Genomic DNA, 23,243 nt, shown 5'->3' with positions numbered 1-23,243 from the left:
ATCATAAAATCTCATATTCTGCTCGTGATTTGAGTTAATTCAGTTCAATCTTCCAACGACACTAAAACTGTAAAATTGAGAGAGCAATTAAAGTGTTTGATTCAATAATTAAACACATCCAACCTCACACCAAGGGGCGAGGAGAGGAATGACATTTATGGTATTTTGAAAGCCGTCAGCAACTCGCTGTGTGGAAGGAAGATGAGAGGCAGGAACGAGTCAGAGCAGGTGGACAGCAGTCTGGACTGGATTTAAGAAATGAAAGGAAACGCGATGCTTCACCCGTCACACTTTCTGCTGTTTCAAAATCAGAAGCAAAGACCATGATGGCAGCATAGTGAGTGGTGCGTTCAACCAATCAGGTGTAGGAAGGATTCATGTTGATATCTGGCTGAAGAGGGAACTGTCAATCACCAATCATCCAGTTGACTTAAAGAGGCTCCTTTCCCAAGCAAATATCACTTAAGCCTTTCCTGTTCACGACAAACCTTAGGAAACATTTCCACAACCAGTGGAAATCAGAAGGGTCTCTAAGAAGACAAAAATTGTGGCCAGGCTTTGTAAACACTCTTTTTGACAAAATGACTGTATATTCAACTAGTCAGTCTTTTATAAAACCAGTGTTTTGGCCCAAATTCGTTTTACAGGTTTGGGTGTTTTTCAGGAAGAGTCTTTCATTTTTACAAAAACCTAAAAACGCAATTTAGCTGCAGAATGCATTTTTCTTTTCGCCTGTGTTTCCCTCGAGCTGAATTATTTCGGGTGCGATATCAGCATTATATTTTCTTCAGTATCTTATTTTGAGGAATACAAACACACACACAAAGAAGCGCAGCAGTGTTTGATCTCGTCTCAACACGAGCAGCAGTAGAAGAACAACAAAACCCATTCTGAGATCAGCAAAGTTACAAATTCAAACAAGAAATACCTGAACAAAGAATATGTGAACAGGACTAAGACTCTGACCTGCAGCATACTTGGTCTTAACATCGAAGTCTTAACCTGGTTTACTTATTCTATCTGAATGCAACTGGCTGTGCTTTGTTGCTTTGTTTTCACACATTTTGGTTGAAACATGTCCTCAAACACAACAGGATGTTTGTCAGTGCCTTCTAAAAGGTTTGGTTAGTGTCAGATGGATACAATTACTGGGTTAAGATTAAAGATGGTGCTAAAAGACACCACTGACTGTCAGTAGACAAGAGACATTCTTCTCAATATGAACATCATGTTTTAGCCAAAATGCTTTTTTTCCTTTTTCTTTTTATTGTTTTACATTTTTCACATCTGAAATGACCTCAGTGTGGTTTCATTTGAAGTAGCGTTTTTCAATTGTCAGGGTCTATAAGATTAAAGAGGAATGGTACTGACACAAAAATGATCATCTATAGATATCTTACATGGAGGATTTTTTTAAAGAGGAAACGTCTGATCAAAGGTGAAGAAAAGAAGACTTAATATCTGACCAAAGTATTCAAATCAAGTTCTTAATGGTGTTTGATACTCCATGGAAAAGACAACTCTATCCAAAGCTTTAAAAGCACCCCTGCAGACACAGGTAAGCATCCCGCGGTCAATATGAGGTTTCAGAAAGCAAAATGGATTATTATTGACTGTGTCTCCAGCGAACCATTGTTTGTGCCAACAGTCAGTGGGTTATATTTAAATCTTCACATCTTAATGTCAAAATGAATCACAGCTTTTAGTGTTTTCGGGTGTGAGAGCCTCTGGAGCGGCACTACAACCATCACAGGACTCTAAAACTCTTCAGTGGAGCCCAGATTACTGTTGACAGGGAATGAATTACAGTCACCACAGAGCTGAGGGTGAGAGTGTGTATGTGTGTGTGTGTGTGTGTGTTTCACCGCGGAATGGGAATCCTTCAGATCAACAAATAAACAAAGCAGCCGGGGCAGGCCAGCGTTCCTCCTGTCAGCAGCATCTGCCAGCAGCAGGGAGGACGCTTCGGTTTTTCCTGCCTCCTCTAATCCTGCATCCTCCAAAAAAAAAAAAAAAAAACCTCCTTCTAGACATCCTCCATCTGTTTCTCTTTTTTTCTGCGTCTGTCAGACTCTTTCAGCCTGTGTCCTCTGCTGTCACGTCCAATTCCACCCTCTCTATCAAACATCTCTTTCCCCACTTCACCTCGCCACCCATCCCTCCATTATCCTCCATCTTTGTCTCTCTTGCGGATGACTTATTTAAACCCAAAAATGATTTCACAAGTGGCAACATCCTTGCTGCACCCTTAAACGACTAGAAAATGGACCTCAGAGTGGCTCGTTAAACCTCAGCAGCCCAGCCTGTCAGGCTGCAGCATTTCTGTCTCATTTAGAAAGCTTCTGACCCTCACTCTCACACCTGATTAATCCTGACATGATGTGTATTCTCCCAAATGAAAAAACAAAGCCTGTGCAGATGCAACACAAAGGTGCATTTACAGAGGAGGTTCATTCTTGTTCCCTCTCACCTTTGTTGAGTTGATGCTGCACATGTAAATAGTTGCTTTCTCCTTTAATCTCCAGCAAAAGCAAGGAGGACTGGATTAAATGGTTCCGAAAGGAGGAGGAGGATGGAGATGGAGGACACACTGCTGCTGCTGCTGCTGCTGCCTCCCTCCTCCTCCTCCTTTCCCTTCTCTCTTCATCTCCCCTCCAAAAAAAAAAAAAAAATCTCATCTCTGTACATCAGCATGGTAAATATCAGCAGACAGACAGTGAGACTGGGAACAATGACACCAGCTGGGCAACAACAATAGGAAATAAATATCATGTGGCAGGCAGGCGGTCATCCAGCCCTCCATTTAAACATTCCTGCTCTGTGTCTGCTGCTGTACAGGCTTCTTTGTGGCCTTCACACCTGCATCTGTCTGACAGTGTGTGCTCTGAATATCAAAAATATTTCATTTCTCTCCTTTTCTTTTAATGCCTCCGACCTTTAAATGAAAGAATTCCGCCTGAAACTATATAATAGAGAGATGAAGCATAGCTGCAGGTGTGAGGTGATAACTGCTGTATTTGTCTTCAAGTTGATGTCTTTTATTATTGGCCTCCAGACAATAAAAGCTGCTTACCTTCTCGGCTCCTCTGTGTTTCTTGGCCGCCGGCGTGTCGTCATGCTGCCGTCTGACAACAATAGCGCCACCGCCGCTTTTAACTCCACAATCAAGCGCGGTTTTATTGGCAGCGCCGCCGCCGTTACTCCCGCAATTATTGTTATTGTTTACGTTGTTGGTGTTGCTATTATCTCCCATGATCCTGGAGTCCGGCGCGGCGCAGTGGCAGTGTCCGGGGCCGTCGCGGCACAGATGATGCTCGGGTAGGGCGGACGACGGGAGGAAGACGGAGGGAGGAGGAGACGAGCCATCGCTGGGCTTCTCCTTCCTCGTCCGGACTGGAGGAGCAGGAGGAGCGGCGGCGTCCCTGTCCCTCTCTCTGTCTCTCTCCCTCTTCCAGCCCCGGATCACGTTTTTCCCCTTCCTCTCCTCCTTGCCTTTGGCGCAACTGGCAGGTGAGGCCGTGGTCACTTCGGAGACGCCGTTGTTGTTGTTATTGTTGCCGCCGCCGCTGCAGCCGTCCGCGTCTCTGCTGACCGCTGAAATCATCTCCAGACCGTCTCCACCGACGCTGCGTCCTTGAGCCTCCCGACGCTGCTGCTGCTGCTGCTGCTGCTGCTGCTTACCGACCCCGACGCACAACTCGCCGCCGCCGCGCACCGCGACGGCAGCCGCTGATTGATCCGCCGCCTCCGCTTCCTCTCGTCCCTCCCGGCCGGCTCGGCTGCGTTTAAGCGCAGATCGCCTCGGCTCCGACCCGCCGCTGCCGCCGCCGCCACCGCCGACAGGTCCCCGGGTCTGGAGCGAGGGCAGGGCCGCGTGTCTGTCGGCTGAGCCAGCGGCGCTGGAGGAGGAGGAGGAGGAGGAGGAGGAGGAGGAGGTGATGGAGATGGAGGAGGAGGAGGAGGAAGAGGTGGAGGCGGTGTGGATGGGTGACAGCTCCCTGCAGTCCGTCAGCATCCCTCCATTCTCCCCAGCTCTCAGGAAACGGTTCATCTCCTCCTTTCCTTGTGTCCTTTGTCGATCTTCACAATAATCAGCATTCAAGTCATTGTCAGCCCGCCGCAGTGAGGCAGAGAGCACCGAGCTATAGGTGGACACATACAGGTCTGTTATAGGCTGCTGAATCAGGCCTGCTCCATCACAAACTACAACACAGGCTGAGTGACAGCTGTGAGACAGAGGTGCTGGTAGGTAGGATATGAAGCCAAGGTCCCATCTCTAATAAGAACAAAGAAACAGAAAGGATTTAAGCCTACCCTGTACTTAGAAATGCTAATAAAACACTGACACAAAATTTGCACATTTCTTTTATCACATAGAAAGAAAATATTGTGATAAAATACTAAAATAAGATTATAGTATTCTCGTGCATCTGTTTATTTTATGTGATAATAATACTCAACAGAGTGAATATATTGTTTTGTTGTTTTTCTCTCCAAATGTGAATAATATCTTGACAAATACCAGAAGCCACAAATTTGATTTAGCAAGGGAAATAAAGTGACTCCTGTCAGAAGAGGGCACTGGTTGGCCACACGGGGGCGCTGCAGCGTTTCTTTTATTGTTTAAACGTCTACTCAGGTGTAGCTGATTGGATGTCCACGAAATTTAATGGCCTGGTGGATCTCATCAGCTGTTCCTCTCCAGATCTTTAAAATTGCACGGATTGGTCACAGGGGGCGCTATAATATCTGTCTTCTTACATTTTCCAACATCATATAGTGAGGGTCTCCAAAGGTAGTCATGAGCTTGATGAAGCACTGAGTAAAACATTCCACTCACGTCCATGTTGATGAAAGATTTGTGTGTACAGTGTACACAGTCACTACCCCAAACATTTGTTTTATTTTATCTGGGGAAATTGTGCTGAAATAGCAAAATTCAAAGTGTGAAGTTCTGCAAAGCAGGTGAGACACAAATATCAGTGACGAGGAAAAAATAAACAGGCTCTATTTAAAATTTGCACATAAAAGAATAAAGCAAATATAAATGTATATGTATACAAAATAAAGAGGGATTCATGTGCTCTGATCTCCACAGTATAGAAACCTAGAAACCCTCTCAGCCTGATAGATTAAAGAGCGAGAAAGCAGGATAAACAGGAATAAACTGACATGAATGAAACTTGTAGAAATCCACAGGTTATTGTCACTCAGCTGCTGCTGTTTGCGTGTGACAAAGTGATATTCAAAGAGATCCCAGCTCTCTCTGTGGCTGTGTGGCTGCATTGAAGAAATAGTGTTTCGCAAACCAGAACAGCCAACACATAAAGGAATTCATTATCAGACTCACTAAAGGGACAAGCGGAATAAATATAGATAAATGACAATTCAGAGTCATGCAATAAATACACCAGGAGCCCACAGAGTGTATCAGAGCATTTGATGTCAGAATATGAAACTTTTATCATCCTCAAGAAACTGAGTAAATTAAAAAGACATTAGACTTCTCGTACAGTGAAGTGTTTCGCTGTGTGTCTCTCAGAGCGGTGCTGCTGCAGCTGCAGAGGGAAGCAGAGTCAGCGCGCTCTCTTTGTGAAGAAATTTGTTCTGAAAGAATTAGATGCTGGATTTATTGGGAGTTATTGGTTTTAGAGAAGCTCTTGGCAGAATGGAAATTATGCCCAGTGTGGGTTTGTGAAGACAGAGACTGATACATCAATACTTTTAGTGTGAGAGTCAGTATTTTGTGCCGGTAGTTATAACTCTTTAGCCTTGGCCCTCATTTATTCTCTCTCCCACAGGACACATAACTCTGTCATCTGCTCTCATTAGAATTTATTCTTTATTACACTAAGAAAGGTACATTTTGAGCCCAAGTGGTTACTTCATCAGGCACAGATGGATCAAACAGACTTAGGTGTGTGTCACTGGAAAAAATGCCTTAGTATCCTAAGCCAAACACTGAAACCTGAAACCCAACCTCTAATCCAGCCAGCTGGATGTTTGCACATCTTCAAGCATAATTTAAGGGAACAACAATAGCAATCACAAACCAGCATCATACCTATAGGGAATCATCAGAAACAAAAACATGTCCTGGATTGTGGAAGCACACAGATAAGTGTCCCTTTCTTGGAGGGGTCCCTTAAAATTTAAAGAAATGTTTTGCAGTGAAAGTCGAAAACACAGTCAGCTTGTCTATCATTGACCAGAGTCCCTGATAAGAGATTTGGGTCAGGAGGAGGAAGAGGGTTCAGTGAAGTGTCTACAGTAAATGACTGTTGCACTGTACTGTCGTCAAAACCAGACAAACAGAGCCACTGTACAGCCAGCGACACACTGAGATCATGTTTATTTTGCATGGCTTGAGGAGGTGTGTCATTTATGAACCATGACATGTCCTGCAATATATTGAGGGGAAAAAGTGTTCGAGAGACAAATGCCAAAGAAATAATCTAAAGCGATGTGACATGGTCTGCTGAACTGCCTGGGAAAACACAACAGGGTAGAAGGTGGGTTTATTCAGACGCCGGTGTGCCACATGTCACGGTAAATCAGGCTGATACACAATATATTAGCTCAGAAAATCTGGGTCAGCCAGCGATTCGAGCAGTGCAATGGAGAAGTACAGTGCAGAAGACTTGTTTCTATTTAAAAGGAGGAACACAATGAGTAAACCTTCCTGCGCTCCGTTCAACACAACCAGACATCATCATCACCGGTAAGAAAAGCTTTTTGTGTCCTTTTTCCTCTCAAACCTTTCAAAAACTGAAAGTCTCCAGCTTTGATGTTAAAGTGTTCTACACAACACTTTCCCAAAATGTAACTTAGTAGGTGTAGTGGCTTTATTTAGCTCTTCTTCTTTTGGGGAGCCACAGTGGATCATCTGTTTCCAAAGCGGGCCCTGCCCAGCCCGGGATGGAAAGCTGATTTCTATGATCTGCATATTTGAATTGGCCAGGACTTTTTATGCCGGATGCCCTTCCTGACACAACCCATGCACTGGCTTGTGCAGCATCCCTGGAGGCAGGAGAGCAATCTGGGGTCCATTGTCTTGCCCAAGGACCCTTGTGACATGTGGACTGGTTTGAACCAACCCTGTGATCAGTAGACACTCACAGCCACCCCAGCTGTTAGCTGTATCCATGCTAAATATCCCCTTTTTCTTCTTCAAGTGTCTTTTTTCCCTGGAAATTACATTGAAAAGTGAGCTTGGTCTTTTAATTAAGGACTACACATGAGTTTATTTTGAATAGTATGAAGGGTGTTGAATTATGCGTTTGTAACCTTACACAATTCCTCCACTGTTTCAGCATTTTACTCTGAAACATCGTCAGACGTGTGGACAACAAAAAGTATCAATCGATGCAACAGATATCATCTCCTTTATTCCACACATTATTTGTGAAATCTGGTGCCTACATTACCCAAAGTGCAACAGTTCTGTGCTACTAGCCTAATATGTTAGTAGCAACAAATACAGCTGGAGCCTTTAGCCTGCAGCAGAGATGAGGAGTGGGCTGCAGAGGTCAGGTCAGATCACTTCTTTCTAACCCCACATCCCCAGATTTTTTTTTTTTTTTTTTTTTTCATTTCCAACCAACTCAAGTGACATCACTTGCAGACATTTATCAGACTTCACTCAGCCTCTGCCTCAAAAGACTTTAAACAACATTTTCACATATGCAGTAGTACTTCCCATCATCTGGAAACACACTTTGATCAATGAAGTTCTCTTTTATTATTGCTTGCTGAGCAAATTCCAATCTGTGCATTTATACCGCGTCCCCTCAAGTCAGCTTCAAAGTGTCCACCAAACCCAGTTGTGTTAGCTCATGCTGCCTGTTGAAAATAAATTCATAATTTATAAGCGTCTACAGTACAGGAACATCTGTGCTGATAGAGCTGTGGTTCCCACACTTCCCCTCCTCCCAATTTACACACATGCACGCACGCGCATACACACACACGCACACACACACACACACGCACACACACACACACGCACACACGCACACACACACACACACACACACACACACACACACACACACACACACACACACACACACACACATTCTCTCCTGTGACCTGGACAGAATGAATTTAAATATTGTCTGAAATTTGAGGTGTACTCCAAGCATTTAGTGTTGCATTTCTATCTCCAACTTGGAGGACAGATTTAAAAGATGTGATCAAACTAAAGTCTGAGGCAAATGTGTTGATATTTCATGTTTTTTAGCAGCAGCTCCTGAGCTGCACTTCAAACGGGTTTGTGTTTGTGTTTCAAAGGGCATCTTTCCTCTGTTTACACACCACAACATGCAGGAGACTCTGTCTGCAGGAATGATATATGTCACTACATCTTAATATGAATCAAACGAGCGAGCAACTAAACTAAATTGCATTTCACAACTTTATTTCCAGAGCAGGTGGAATTAAATTGTTCAGCATTGGCTGCTGCAACATTCAACAGTATTTATTGTATTTCCAAACAACATGCACACCAATAGAGCAACGAGGGATCCTATTACTACAACATGAGATTGATTGATATTTCATTAGAATTTGGACAAAGTAAGAAATGAGATTATAAAGAACACAGAGGCAAATAAAAATGAGAATACCTGCAATATATGTAAAATGCCAATAAATGATTATGTTGCAATATAATACTCATCTAATCATTATCTAATAACACTGATACAGTTTTGTCTGGTCTTCTTCTTTTATAGACTATTTAAACATTCAGACTTGGTCTTAAGGTTAAAGTTAGACGGTGTAAATAGTCCAACTTTAGATATGTTGGCAGGTGTATTGATAGAGCCAGGCTACCTGTCCAAAGTGCCTCAGTCTTCATGCTGAGCCAGGCTAACCACCTTCTGACTGAAAACACAGATATCAGATTTCTCAGTGTTCTCATTTCACTCTCAGAAAGAACGTGATTGAGCATGTTTACCAAAATGCTCCTTTAAGGTAGACTTGTAGGCAGGAAATGTTACATCAATGAGGGTCTTCCCAAATGAGTTTTTTTATGCATACGTGTTCATCAGTGTAATCTATTTATATATTTGTATGTATCTTTGTCTCTATGTGGATGTTGAAAGCTAGAATCTAAACACTGAGAGAGAAACTTCACATGTTTGTTGACTGTCATTGTGGTCCAGTGACCCACAGCTGATATCAGTCAGCCCACATTACACACACACACACACACACACACACACACACACACACACACACACACACACACACACACACACACACAGCTTCTGATTATAATCAGAAGCTGAGGTAACATGGCAAGCAATGTTATGTTACCAAAGGCTGGAAGACCCTCAGGGTCCTAAAAAGCTCCTAGTGGACACAATTTCCTGAACTGCACTTTTCTTGTCTAAAGTACAATATCAACCATCAGCCATCGTGTGTCATGCAGTGCAGCTCTTTGTCAAAGTGTAGTTTAGACTTTAATTTCATTTTGTATTATGCTCACATGACACATTTTCCTAAATGAAATAGTGTTTCTTGAAATATTTTGATGCATTATGAACTTACTAGAAATGACCAATAATGAAGACCTGGTTCGACTGACAAAAAATATAACATCTGGCAAGGCAAACTTAAATTGCCAGATTTTTCAAGGGAGGCTGGTGACTTTCTCCCTGTAACACAAACTTCAGACACAACTTCCATGTGAAGAAAACATTAGTTCACTGAGCTGTTATTGTTGAGAGCTGCAGACAGTGTGAAGTGATACCAGCAGGTGTTTTCTTTAAATGATCCTCTTGTCCTGCATTAATATATGAATAGTAAAAATTAAATGAATTTTACTAATTTATATCAGCAAAGGGAAATGGTCGGATTTCAACCTTGTGCAGCCATGAAAGGTAAGAAAGTGAAAAAAAGTAGAAGAAAGTATTGTTCCTGTGTAAAGTGAGCCAGAAAGAGCTGCAAGGGAAAACACCATGTTCCCACTGACACCAAATATCTCCAATGTCTCTGCCTGTGAAGATTTTATGAGCACAGAACAAAACAGAATAGAATAAGATGCAATTTTAAATTGTGCAGCAACGTAGAGAGAGCAAAAATGAAACTTTACTCTCCAAACAAAGATGGGCAAAATGTCACTGATCAAAGGTTTAAATGCTCACACACAGAGACACACACGCACACACAAAACAGCCAGTCCTGCTGTGTGATTGGCTGTGACATGTGAGACCAGGAGGCCCAGCAGACACTCCCACAGGGAGGTGAAGCAGAGGATCAGGCTGCAGGGTCAGTTCACTTCTCAGTTCTCACAGCAGCAGACAGACGTACAGGACAGCACGACAGACGGGTGTTTGGTTGATAAAACTGCTGAGCGTGATGACAGAGCAGTGCGTGAACCAGCAGACATCGCAGGCAGATGCCAGGAAGTGTAACAGAGCGACTGCAAAGCATGAGGAAAGGGATTATCAGTGAGTTTGGGACTGCAAGCAAGATGTCTACATTATAAAGCAATGTCCTGGAGATGTTGGTATTAGTTGTTGTAATAGTAGCAATAGTAGTGTTGTTATGAGTTGCAGTAATGGCATGCTGGTGTTGCGTGTAAAACGAATCAAAGTTGTAGTTGTTATAGGAGTACCATTACCTCTGTAAGCACTGAAACAACCAGCCGATGAATCCCGATTGATATAATCAGCCGACGGACGCTTATCTTATCAAAGATTATATTAATCCTTACCTGTGTATACAGACTGCTACTGATAAGTATAAAAATGTCAAAGATACGTTTAAGGTCATTTAGAAACAGAGTCTCCACTGGACAGCTTGTCCAACAGAGACAACTGACAAGGTATTTTTTGTTAAAACTTAGACTGAGCATATATTTTGGTCATTTTTTTTAACAATCAAATTAAAGGATTCTTAGCAGAAATGTTTGTTTGTTTGTTTAAGTTATGCATTCATGTTAATAGTGAATATCAGCTGATTCTAATATTGGATTTTTGAATTCTCAAATGTCTGTAGTTCAGATGTAGAAAATGTGGAGGACCAGCAGAGACATGAGAGACCAATCAATGAGTCTCTCCAAGCCACTGATCTGGAGCAACAGGAGCTCTCCAGCAGGAGGAAACCAGCATTAGTCAGGTAAACCATGCCATCACTTCAAATCTGTTGTTGTCACTGTTGGCTACTTGTACACAGCAATAATCTGACCGGCACTCCCTCCCTGTAATTTTCATTTTCATTTATCCCAACTGGGTGGACAGATCAATAAATATTCAGCAAAATGCTTCACATGCAGCATGTGAGCAAATACAAGTACAGGGTTTGTTCTCGAATAATGACAATTGATGAAAAATGATGTGAAAATGTGTCAGTGTCATTAGTCATTAGTCTTCTTCTTTGCTTTAACAAGATCTCATGAATTGTTGGGGACCAAATGAGACCTAAAGAGAATATTAGAGAGAATATAGTCTAACACTGGTGAAGGTTGGACATTCATCTTGTGGACACAAACACAACACCAATGGGGTGATCATGTTGCTCTGTCTGCATGTGTAAATAGTACCTGTCAGCTTGTTTTGATGTTTTTCTGCCCCCTATTGGCCACACATTGATTAGTGCAGTTTTAAAGAGCTCTCCATTTTTAAACACTTTTTAGAGTTGCCTTCAATGGGGTTAAGCGATAAAGATCTTTTAGAATTTTATCTAATTTGAATTGTTATATAAATATATTTGAGTTAGAGTGCCAAGGGTCACAGACAAGCAGATAATCAAGGTGTAAGGTGTAATATAACTTTATTCGATGTGTCAGTTGTGTAATAAGTTAATTCTTCTCTGCTTGTGCTGTTTTTAAAAAAAAATAAAAAATTCTGTCTGCAGGTCAAAGACCTTCGACCACTCTCTGCTCACACAGGTTCAGACAGACTCAGACCCCAAGATAGAAAGGAAGAAGTCTCACTACAACCAGGTGAGCATTCATTAAGAATAAACTCATTCATATTTTATTACACCTATAAACATTACAGCATGGAGTATATCAGACAGTTGTTTTTCCAGCTGAGCGATATCAGATCTCATTTCTGCTGACTGTCACCTGTCAAAGGTTGCTTCAAACAAATAGGGGGCAGCCAGAGTAACCGAAGGAGGCCAGTCTGACAGCAGCTTAGACCAAGGCTCTGAGGGTTGATTTCAACACAACCAGATTTGCTGATTGTTGAACAGTGAAAAGACAAAGCAGTTTACTTAGTATTAGAGTATTTCCTTTCTTGGCATTTTATGAGGCTAAGACAGCTTGTTGAACTCACCAAATTCACCACTGGTATACATCTCCCAGGTGCTACAGCAGTATAAACTATCACACTATCACCTCTTGAATCATACTGGTCCAAACTGGGATTTGAAAATACAGCCCAGGTCGTCCAAACACCTTACCACTGTCAACATCCCCCGAACATTTAGACAAGGCTACGCAGTGAATCCTAAATCACCACTGGGGTACCACTTGCTTTAAAATATCAGAGCAACAAGGACTGAGTTCAGTAGTTCCTACATGAAATGACTGCACTTAGGTGGTCAGGATCAGATACCTGGTTGAAAGTGAAATGCTGTGAACATCCCTGCATTATATCAATGAAAACACAACAAGGCAGATCGATTCAGCACTGAATTTATCTATTTATGACCTGAAGGATATGAACACATTATGCTTCAGTTGTGATTGTTGAAAGAGGCTGCTGGCAAGAGAGGCAGTTGGTGGGATTGGGTGATAATGAAAATGGATGTTAGCGAGTATAAATACAGTCATTGGTGGAGCATGTTTCTGCACCTTGTGGGCGCTCTTATGTTTGGCAGATTGGTTGCTTTTCCCTCCATGTGACACACTGAAATCCCTGTAGCCTATTTTACAAAAAGCATGACTCTGACCGACGTTGTTCATTCATTAAGTACAGGTCAGCCTCGTCCCATTTAGTGAGATACTTGCACAAACTTGAATGTAGCAGACACATAAACTAGGCCATTATGCCTCCCATCCACGTTACAGCCAGCATTTTCTCTTTTTTTAAATATGGGATATTTAGAGGACAGTATTTAAAGCGGAGGACATGTCACTGCATTCTAACTCTGTGTGTGTGTGTGTGTGTGTGTGTGTGTGTGTGTGTGTGTGTGTGTGTGTGTGTGTGTGTGTGTGTGTGTGTGTTGTGTTTCAGCTTTCGAAGAGCAACTGCCAGTACCATAAAATATTTAAGGAAATCAGCAAAGAGGAACAGCTCAGACAGAGTAAGTCTTTAATGATCACAACTACCCCGTCCACCTTAAATACTGAATGAGGGATTAGATTATAGTTAAATGCGATACCTTAAACTCTAAATGATGATTTCAAGGACGGGTTTACATTTTTCAGAAACTTTGTACATTGTATAATCTGTGCAAATACTGTATGTACACTGAAATATTTTTTGCTTGCTGTAACTGTTCCTCGTTTCCATCAAGCAAAAGTAAATAATTCAACCTCGTCTCACCTGTTATGAAAACGTACACTTTTACAAAATGTAGTGTTTTGCAGATTCCCCTCAGTAAACTGACACTATGCGCTCCTTTGTCAGGTTACACCTGTGCTCTGCAGAAAGACATCCTCTATCAGGGACGAATGTTTGTCTCTGACCACTGGATCTGCTTCCACTCCAAGGTGTTTGGCAAAGACACAAAGGTACTGTGGACTGCAGCAGAACTTACTTTTTGTGTGTGGTGTGAACATCCAGCTGCAACATTGCTGTTGGAAGTTTTCTGTCCCAAAGGTCTTTGGAGCAGAGTCCTCAGACCTTCTGACTCAAGGCTGTTATTTCCATGCCATGCCAGTGTTACAGATTGTGTTTTCTGATGTTACGAGTGTAGGCGGGGTGTTATCACTTCTTTGTGGTGAATACAGTGAGATGTCAACAGCAGCAGGTTTGATTTGATGAGAGATGTTGGTCTAAATTATTAACATTCACCTGGAGTCACTTCACAGACGACTGTCAGTGCAGAGCGCAGATAACAAGAAGCATTCATTTTTATCAAAACACACTTTGTATGTCATCTACTTGGCACTCAAGGACAAGTAAATAGAAAGACGGGGTTAGTCAGGTGCAACAAGGAGAAGATTTTTCTTTTTTTTGACTTCACATCATTTTATTTAACTCTTGTTTTAGCACAATAGTCTGTGGCCTATCAGGGGGGCCTTGCCCCCCCCCCCCCCCCCCCCCCCGGCCATACTGCATTAATGCCCAGAGGCCAGAGGTTCCACACCCCTGGCTTACACAATGTATATTTCCACACACCGATAACAAAACAATGTAGATTAACACAAAAATCAAAACACAATATCATGTTAATACATGGTGTTGATTCGATGGGAGGAAGCCAGTGAGAGATCAGGTTCTGCACTATTGACTCTTAAAATAAAAAAGCATTCTTTGAGAATTATTTTTAAAAAATATTTTGGTATCTTTGTGAAACAGATGGTGCCAGAAGATTAGGGACCTACTGGCTACTAAACATGCTGGTGCTAGTGAGCTACATAAGCTCAAGTTTGCCACTTGTCATTTACAAGTTAGCTACCTTGGTCTCTAGCCGGCTAGATTTACAGTTTTTTCCATGAGTTTAGCGTGGCTGATGGCTCTCAGTACTACAATACATACTGTAGTCATTGCATCCATCCAAATCTGACTCAGAAGCTGAAAGTAAATTTAAGCTGCACATTGTGTTTTCAGTTCAGCAGTTTACAACAAATGTATTTGGCTGTCAAACTTCACCTTGCCCCTGAAGTTTTTATGTCCACGGTGTTTGACTTTTCAAGAACCAGATGTGTTCTAATACAGTGGTCCACCTTCTATACTGATAATTCAATCATGAGAGTTTCATGTCAATCCAAGAGCTCCCACTGTGAGTCACCTAAACTTGTCTATGGACATAATGACTTGGAATTTATACTCCCAGAGCCAGGTGAAATACATCTCTGTGGTGGTGACTTGATGTGTCAAAGTTTACTAAAGTTGAGCTCTGCACAAAAACTACACATAAGTGTGCGTTTACTCGCTTACTGCTTACTTTCCTTACTATACTTACTTTACATAGTTGTTATAAATGCTGGTGTGATCAGGCCTTCAATCATAAACGAGGTGTGTTTACCCCAATAGCAACAATTGTATTTGACAGAAGTCTGTGTGACAAAACTGCTGAAACAGGTTTCACCTGAATCATCTGACATGATTTGATTTGACTGGTGAGGTTTCAGAGTGTCTATGACAGTGTGACCACTGCCTCCAACAGGATGAGTGATACTGTACCAACAGAGAATGAACTAGTCCCCAAGGCCTGAACTGTTCATCCTGGTGTTTGTCCGTCCCAGATCGCCATCCCAGTGATGTCCGTCAATCACATCAAGAAGACCAAAACTGCTATCCTGGTGCCAAACGCTCTGGTGATCGCCACCGCAAACGACAGGGTAAGAAGGACGACTGAGTTCATCTCATCAGGATTTCATTGCTCACACATGGACATGTCTCTCACAAACCTGCCAGGACTTGTCTTTCTGTGTGTAAAAAAAAAAAATAAAAATACACACACACACACACACACACACACACACACATGCACACACACACATGCACACACACACACATGAACATGGAAAACAAACCCTGCAAACTTAACAGTTAACCTGGTGTGCTTTTGTTGCAGTATGTGTTTGTGTCCTTCCTGTCCAGAGACAACACCTACAAGATTTTGATGTCCATCTGTCTTCATCTGGAGGTAGGACAGACTTCCCACATACAGCCATATCTTTTTCATTAGTCGCTGTTAGAAGGTCACGGATAGAAAACCTATTAAATGCAAATTTCAAACTATTTTCATGATTTCATTGATTTCAACGTGAAATTTGACCTTTTGTCTCATCAAACACAAGCAAATGGACTCACAGATGCATGCCGATGAATTTAAAGTGTCCCACCCACATATGTGTACTAATTATTCATGGAAAAGGAGAAACTCACTGTTTTGTTAAAAAAGAAAACTTTGCTCAAATGAATGTGAAATATAGTGTATGAAGTTCCACTAAATGTTCTATTCAAGGATTTTTGACACGACTGTTGCTTTAGACTGCATTTGTTTTAGCTAGGTGTACCTAATAAACTTGCAACTAAGTGTTGATGTTATAGTGACTTTAAAATTAAGTTGTATTTATCAGTGTAATTGTTTTGCACTTGCTCTGCACTAACTCTGCAGGCTTGTGTGTAACTGTTTGACTGACAAAAATAAAAACTGGAGAGAATCAAATCACTTTTGACTTTTAAAAAAATGTCAACTCAGCACAGCATCATACTATATTTGATTGTACATCGTACATATATGTACAGGAGAAGAGTCCATGCAGCAGTCCTATCCCCTCCTCAGCTGAGAGCAGCTTCAGAGGTCAGAGGTCAACTCTATCACCTCGATTCCCTCTGGTAGGTTACACACACGCGCTCACTAAAACCACTGAAACACCAGAACAGGGTGCAACACTAGCAACAGCATGATACTAGTGCTGATAATTTGCATAACTGAGTCCATCACATCACTTTGTTGTGCTGCAACATAACAAAAACATCACGTTTCCAATGTCCTTCCCAACAAGTCTGAACATATTAAACACTAGGTTTTAAATAACAGCCAAGTCAAAGGCGAAATTGCTGCCATGGAGGGGTGGTGACTTGTTTTAGCCCAAACTAATGTTAATTGTTTTTTCCTACTCCACCGCATTCAGCTTACATAAGGCTTGAAGCATGAAGCGGATCTATGGAATAGACTCATGGGAGCCAGAGTTGTAAAATACTAATGAAATACTTGATTTAAGGAGAAATTTATCTTGAAATATGGAGAGAAAGAACTCATTGAGGCTAGCCAGCAGATGGAGCAGAACAACAATGTTCCAAGCAAACTAAATAACTAAAAAAGACTCATCAGCTATCTGACATATTCTCTGTGTGTCTGTGAAGAGTTTTCCAGGTGATTTCAGCGATCTGGACGGAGCAGTGAGACAGAGGAGGCAGGAGATGGAGGAGAGCAGCAGCTCTGACTCCCAAACCCATGACTACGAGAAGATCGCAGGTATCAACCGACTAATTAGCACCACACGCTACAAATGAATAGCTCATACTTTGAGGATCCAGAAATGATAAATAAACTGAAGGATGAAGTGTTTCTTCATGGCTTGTCAAGCTGAATGAATGATTTAAAATATACAGTCACAAAGCTGAAAACAGCACTGTGTTTCTGAGCTGATGACAGTGACAGATGATCTCATAGAATATGATGCATTGCTGTAGATTAAACTGCCCAGCGGTATATAAAGTAGTTAGAATGAGCTCAACCTTAAAGATGCACAGCAGTAAAATGCACATTAATGCAGCTGTAATATTAATCCAGAAACATATAATAGAAAAACACTTACACTATGAGTACTTCAACTTTTGATACTTTGAGTAAATTTACTTGCATACTTTTATTTTGTGAGACTTTGAATGCAGGGTTTTCACTTGTGGAGTATTTTCACAGTGTAGTATTAGTACTGTTACTTCATTAAAGGATCTGAATACTTCTTCCATGTGAGAAAAGCTTCAGAGAAAAGATGAACAGTTGAGTATGCAGTGTAACACCTGAACACGATCCACGGTTAAACAACATGAGAAAAAAGAAAAGATGGACACAGGGTCTCACCCCAGTTCATTTTCCCTCGTAGCACCTTGTGGATTTTCCAGAGCCTGTCCAAACTGAGGATAATACATAGATGACGATACCAGAACAAAGCCTGAAGGACAGTTCAGCAGGTTGAAATACCTGCTCAGAGTCCGGTTGAGCCCTGGTTTTCCGGTTAAAAGTCTTCCATTCACACTGCTCCCCCTGCTTCTCGTCTCTTTAATGCTGCAGAATTCCCCGTTCCTCCGTTTCTGGATGTGTTGAAGCACACAGACAGCGCAGCTCCTCCTGAACACCCAGACCACCAGCACAAAGTGAAGAACCAGCATCAGAACCAGCAGAGCTCCGACAACAAAAAGCACGACACACACCACGCTGGTACGAACACTGTCCTGTCTGCTGCATCTGCAGGAGACACATGAAGGCTGAGTGGAGCACAACTGAGAGGTTCTGATCCTACAGATAATCCGACTTTTAGGTTTTTATTCAGTATTACTTCAAACTGTCCCATGTTTCCTGATCTTACGGTCCAGGTAACATTTTGTCTTTATGGTTATTATTTTATACAAATCGATAAAGGACCAATAATCTTTATTTTAATCTCAGATCAATAAGAAAATGTATGTCAGTGTGACAAACTGAGTATTTTTTCTGTTTCCAGGCCCAGAGCTGGTGATTGACAGCAAGACTCTGAAACCAGTTTCTCTCAACACTGTGCTGTTTATCTACCTGTTTCTGTGAGTTTCATGCATTCATTCAAAATTAATGTATTCATTCATTTATTCAGTTCTTCTTGGATTCTTCCATTCATTTTTATTTAGTTATTCAGTCTCTTCGTTCAACAGCACGTACGATGAGTTATTCATTCGAATCCCATTCATTCATACATTCATTAATTCATCCATCCATCCATCCATTATCTATACCGCCTATCCCTTTCGGGGTTGCGGGGGGCTGGAGCCTATCCCAGCTACAATGGGCAAGAGGCGGGGTACACCCTGAACCGGTCGCCAGCCGATTGCAGGGCCACCATTAATTCATTTGTATATTAATATATTTATTCATTCACCAACATTTCAGCATTCATCACTCATTTATTTGCTCTTCATCATGTATTTATTTATCATCCAGCTGCATATTTGTTATTATTCATTGCAAATTTTGCACTCACTAATTCAGCTATTTATTAATCTAATAATGTGTTCGTTCATTCATTCATTCATTCATTCATTCATTCATTCATTCATTCATTCATTCATTCATTCATTCATTCAGTAACACTCTCCAAGGTTTTGTTTTTTGGACTATTTCCATGCACACTATCCATCAGTCCCTTCTCCATTGATTGATTGTGTGTGTATGTGTGTGTATGTGTGTGTATGTGTGTTTTCTTAGAGTGTGTGTCCTGGTCTTGTCTTCCTGTTACCTGGCCTTTAAGATCGTCTCATTGGAGCAGAGACTGACGACACTCGGCTCCATGACCGAGCTCACCCACCAGGAGTGAGTTCACACCTTTTTTTCCAGGAAAACATGGAAAAGCCAGCCTGAGAAACTTTATACAAACTGATCTGGAGGAGGTTTCTGAGTCTTCAGCTCTCATGACGCATAGAGTACAATATTATAAATCATATCCTGGTGACTGCAAAGTACAACCTTACATGATTTACTCTCTATTGTATTCATCCTGGGTGTTTATGGATACATCTGAATCTTTTCTCAGGATATTTAAGAATGTCTGTCTTCCATTGTGTCGCTCTCCTAGAAATGACTTTCTGCGGGGGAGTGACGTGAACACAGAGCTTTTCTCTGAACTCCTCACCATTAACCTGATGAAGCTGGAGAAGGTCTGTCTGTCTGTCTGTCTGTCTGTCTGTCTGTCTGTCTGTCTGTCTGTCTGTCTGTCTGTCTGTCTGTCTGTCTGTCTGTCTTCCTGGTTTGATTGTGAATGAGACTCAAATATCTTTTCATAGTGATTTAAGTTGAGGGAAGATCAGATTCTCCTCTGGTGTTCAGCTTCTAAAATCCATTCATTCTCTATAACTTAAGAAATGTTGGTGTTGACCATAGTTCCATTGTTTTTTAAATTGTCATTAAAAAAGTCTTTCTTTTTTACATGAAAATATACCCCAGTCAAAAAGTTCTCCTTTATTTGGTGCTGTAATTATCCAATTCCATGGACTTTTGAGCCAGAGCAAACTTCAGTTAACTCTGTTTTATTTTCAGTTGAATAAACTGAATTACTGAAGAGTAGGCAGTGGGTAACTTGTGTTATGGATGTTTGCCCCTTACACAACATCGCTTCATCAATGCCACGCAAGTCAGAAGCAGAACAGAAAAGCTTGAAGTTTCCAGAGAGCAAAGTGTAACCAGACACTTGTGGCCGTTAATCAAACATTTATAGTCAGTGATCTGTCCATAGGGAAGCGTGGACGTCATCTGTAAGAAGAGCTTGTTTCTCATCCATCAGTCAGAAGGAGGCTGACACTCACCTCCTTCCAAACAACAGCAGCTGACAACCACGACCATGTTGGAAATTGTGAAAATGAAGTTCAGTCTCAACAACAAATGCAAATGTATATATACTAGTGCTGTCAATCGATTAAAGTATTTAATTGCGATTAATCTCATGAATGTCATAGTTAACTCATGATTAATCGCAAATTAATCGCACATTATTATCTATTCTAAATGTCCTTTGAGTTATCCTGTTATCAACATGGAAAAATGGATAGGCTTGCTTTGTGCAAATGTTTTTTAATTGAAAACAACAGGCCCCTTCAACAGCCCTTTCTAAGGGATCAAAACCGGGTCATCCAAAATAAAGTTACAAAGTGCACATCATTGTAAACTAGGAATCAGCCTATAGTGCAGTTAAACCATGGCTTAAACTTTCCTTTCTTAAGTTTCCTTTGAACACAATAGCATCCATATGTCGAAAGCCATCCATTGTCACCTGGTTTTGACAAGGAGGCGGCGGAGAATTCGCATTCGCCGTGTGTTTGGCCATCAAGTGGTATTTCAGACTGGATGTGCTACGGTGAAAACTCAGTTCACACCAACAATACACACAGATAACTTTGGTCTTGTCAGTCGACCCATCTGGCAACTTTTTGAAACTAAACTTTCCATTCAGAATCTTGTTCGCATCCATTTCGGCGTTTCGCGCTTGACATCCACACAAACCGGTAGCCTACTCTTTTACAGCTAGCGAGCAGGCAAGACCAAACACGTGCGTGGGGCGTGCCTATTGTTTTGTTTCCAGTTTACAATCAGATCCTGTAGTTTTTCTTATGTTACTAGCAGTGGCCACAGCTTATAAAAAAAACGCAAGTTCACTAGGTCACAAAGAGAGTTAATCTCGCAATAAAGAAAATGCCGCAGTTAAAATTGATTTGCGGTAACGCGTTAATAATGCAATATTTTGACAGCACTAATATATATTAAAAATAAGAGTGAACAATTGAAAATGCAAATATTTATTTATGTGAAATTATACAATAGTGATGAATTTCATTTCCAATTTCCATTCCATTGCCCCCAAATATTTTGATAACTTACACAGCAGCAGTGCGTGACAATGTTATATTTTATACATACAGTATGCTGTATATATTTATATTATATTGCATATATTTAGATTTTGTTTGTGTTCTGATTAAATAACATCCAGACATCAGTTTATTGGGGTAGTTTTTTATTAATTGTGGCCTCCCATCTCCAGTGCTCAAATCTCACTTTTCAGTGAGATTTGTATTGATCTTCTCTCACTCTTGAAAAGGAAGCAAATAAACGTATTTAACAAAACGATAAATCAACTCATTAGAGTGATGGAAGGCACTTACAGAGCTATAGGACAGAAGGCCCAGTTTGGATTTGGCATGTTAGCTCAGTTAACCAACAAACCCAGATAACTGTTCCTGATGGATTTAATGTCATTTCACTTTGTCAGCAAATAACATTATCTCTTTCCTCCTGGGTGTGCTCTAATAAGCTCTGCAAGCAATGAGACATGATTAAATTACAGGAGATGGACTCTTATGGAAAACATTTAAAGTTGTCCTGATCCAGTGGCTATGAACTATGCTTGATCAATGAAAATATATATATAATAAGATATAATATAATTAGAGGTTACATTAGAATATAATATAGAATTGTCATTATAGTAGATTGTATATTAGATTAGCCGTTACTGTGCATTTGAACATCATGTCATACAGCGTAAAATAAACACAGTGTCTGTTGTTCCAGGTCCAGAAGAACCTACAGAGACTGCTGGACGAGGCTGTCTGAATGTACTGGAAACCAGCATAGGAAGATGAAAGTGCTGTATGCAGTTCTGTAAATACACTGTAAATATATAGTTTATCATAGTGGATGTTACAACGTGACAATACTGAGACGTATTGGACAAACATAAAGGGCTTGAAAATGATGATATGCACAATCACTTTAAAAGCTGTTGAAAAGTAACCTAATGCTGGGTTTCACTTCAGTCTGTAGTGGAAAGTTTCACCTGTAACCACACCCAACAGTGGTGCCACTGGATACTGTCACACCATGGAGTGCACTTCTAGATCACTGCAGCAAAGTGAGAAGTTAAACCACTGCAGCTGCAGGCCAACCTGTGATCAACAGTACACGGGCTGATCAGAAATCAGACCTTCAGTAGACACAGTAGTATTTTTTAAAGTCTCTCACATTTTAAGAGATCAGTTTTGGAAGGCAGTAATATTACTTATTAGGTTTTTCTCTCCATGGCATAAAATCTATTTTCTCAGCTACTGTTGCTTTAGCTACTTCTTGAGTATTGAAAGCTCAGGGTTTTTTTTTATTATTTTGTTTTGTTTTTTGGTCACAGTGAATTCACTGTGAATCTAGGTTGTGTTCTCTTTATCTTCTGACTTTTGCCTTGTTTGACTGATCACATTGATGTTCTCAGATAGCAAACACAGAAATGTGTTTACATGATGACATTTCTGACTGAAAAGCAGCTCTGGACTTTGGCCCATGCCGACTTGGCTGGAACTGCTTTTATAGACACTGTAGATACTTCACAAGCCCTGACTGGGTCTTCTTCATGTTTACCTCATGCTGCCACAGAGCTGGACAAACTGTCATTTCTGACGTAGAGTAGAAATGCATAAAACCTACAGCGCAATGCAGAAGACGGTTAGCTGCTGACTCTCCTTTATGGAGACCCTAACAGCCCTTTTCCACTTCAGGGACTTAACTATCCCATAACCTAAGGCCATTCATAATGTGAATTACATGAATTTGCAAGCCTTTGGTAAAAACTTCCTGCTTGCCTTCTATAATCTTGATCTACCCTGTCATTTTTCCCTTTCACTATTTGGTTTTGTGTTGATCCCCTTTTCTGCAAGATGTTGCACTATGATGTGACCTCACATGTCCTTGACCAATCACAATCAGCAACATGTCTGACTGCAGCTACCTGGAGCTTGCCTTAAGGACCATCACCTCATGAGCAGAGCACAAATTTATTTCCATGAACTCAAGCAGAGAACACTGAAAATGTG

General features: G+C 41.2%; 2 protein-coding genes across 2 annotated transcripts in view; one reads left to right on the top strand and one right to left on the bottom strand.

Annotated features, from left to right (window-relative positions):
• znf608 (zinc finger protein 608) overlaps positions 1 to 4,174 on the bottom strand; it is a 48,462-nt gene extending 44,288 nt beyond the window's left edge. The window contains exon 1 of the mRNA XM_070964231.1: positions 3,074 to 4,174. Coding sequence (XP_070820332.1) covers positions 3,074 to 4,051 — 978 coding nt within the window. The 5' untranslated portion in view covers positions 4,052 to 4,174. The remainder of the gene's footprint in view (positions 1 to 3,073) is intronic.
• Positions 4,175 to 10,365: 6,191 nt separating this feature from the next.
• On the top strand, positions 10,366 to 21,996 carry LOC139332212 (GRAM domain-containing protein 2B). The gene is made up of 14 exons (XM_070963953.1): positions 10,366 to 10,457; positions 11,008 to 11,127; positions 11,866 to 11,953; positions 13,194 to 13,263; positions 13,590 to 13,693; positions 15,374 to 15,469; positions 15,706 to 15,777; positions 16,383 to 16,472; positions 17,004 to 17,115; positions 17,935 to 18,081; positions 18,365 to 18,440; positions 19,099 to 19,203; positions 19,466 to 19,547; positions 21,955 to 21,996. Exons 1-14 carry the CDS (start codon positions 10,366 to 10,368, stop codon positions 21,994 to 21,996), a joined length of 1,296 nt encoding a protein of 431 aa, XP_070820054.1.
• The last annotated feature ends 1,247 nt before the right edge of the window (positions 21,997 to 23,243 follow it).

The sequence above is a fragment of the Chaetodon trifascialis genome, chromosome 6 (assembly GCF_039877785.1).
Source record: "Chaetodon trifascialis isolate fChaTrf1 chromosome 6, fChaTrf1.hap1, whole genome shotgun sequence".
Taxonomy (NCBI): Eukaryota; Metazoa; Chordata; class Actinopteri; order Chaetodontiformes; family Chaetodontidae; genus Chaetodon; species Chaetodon trifascialis.
The sequence above is the reverse complement of the archived record's forward strand: the minus strand, read 5'-3'. Positions and strand labels throughout refer to the sequence as shown.

What these genes read in the sequence shown, in the direction of transcription:
- LOC139332212 (XM_070963953.1), top strand. Translation starts at nt 10,366, where the DNA reads ATGACAGAGCAGTGCGTGAACCAGCAGACATCGCAGGCAGATGCCAGG. An exon ending in AGAAGTCTCACTACAACCAG is followed by an intron (nt 11,954 to 13,193) that starts GTGAGCATTCAT and finishes GTTGTGTTTCAG; the next exon opens with CTTTCGAAGAGCAACTGCCA. An exon ending in AGAGGAACAGCTCAGACAGA is followed by an intron (nt 13,264 to 13,589) that starts GTAAGTCTTTAA and finishes CTCCTTTGTCAG; the next exon opens with GTTACACCTGTGCTCTGCAG.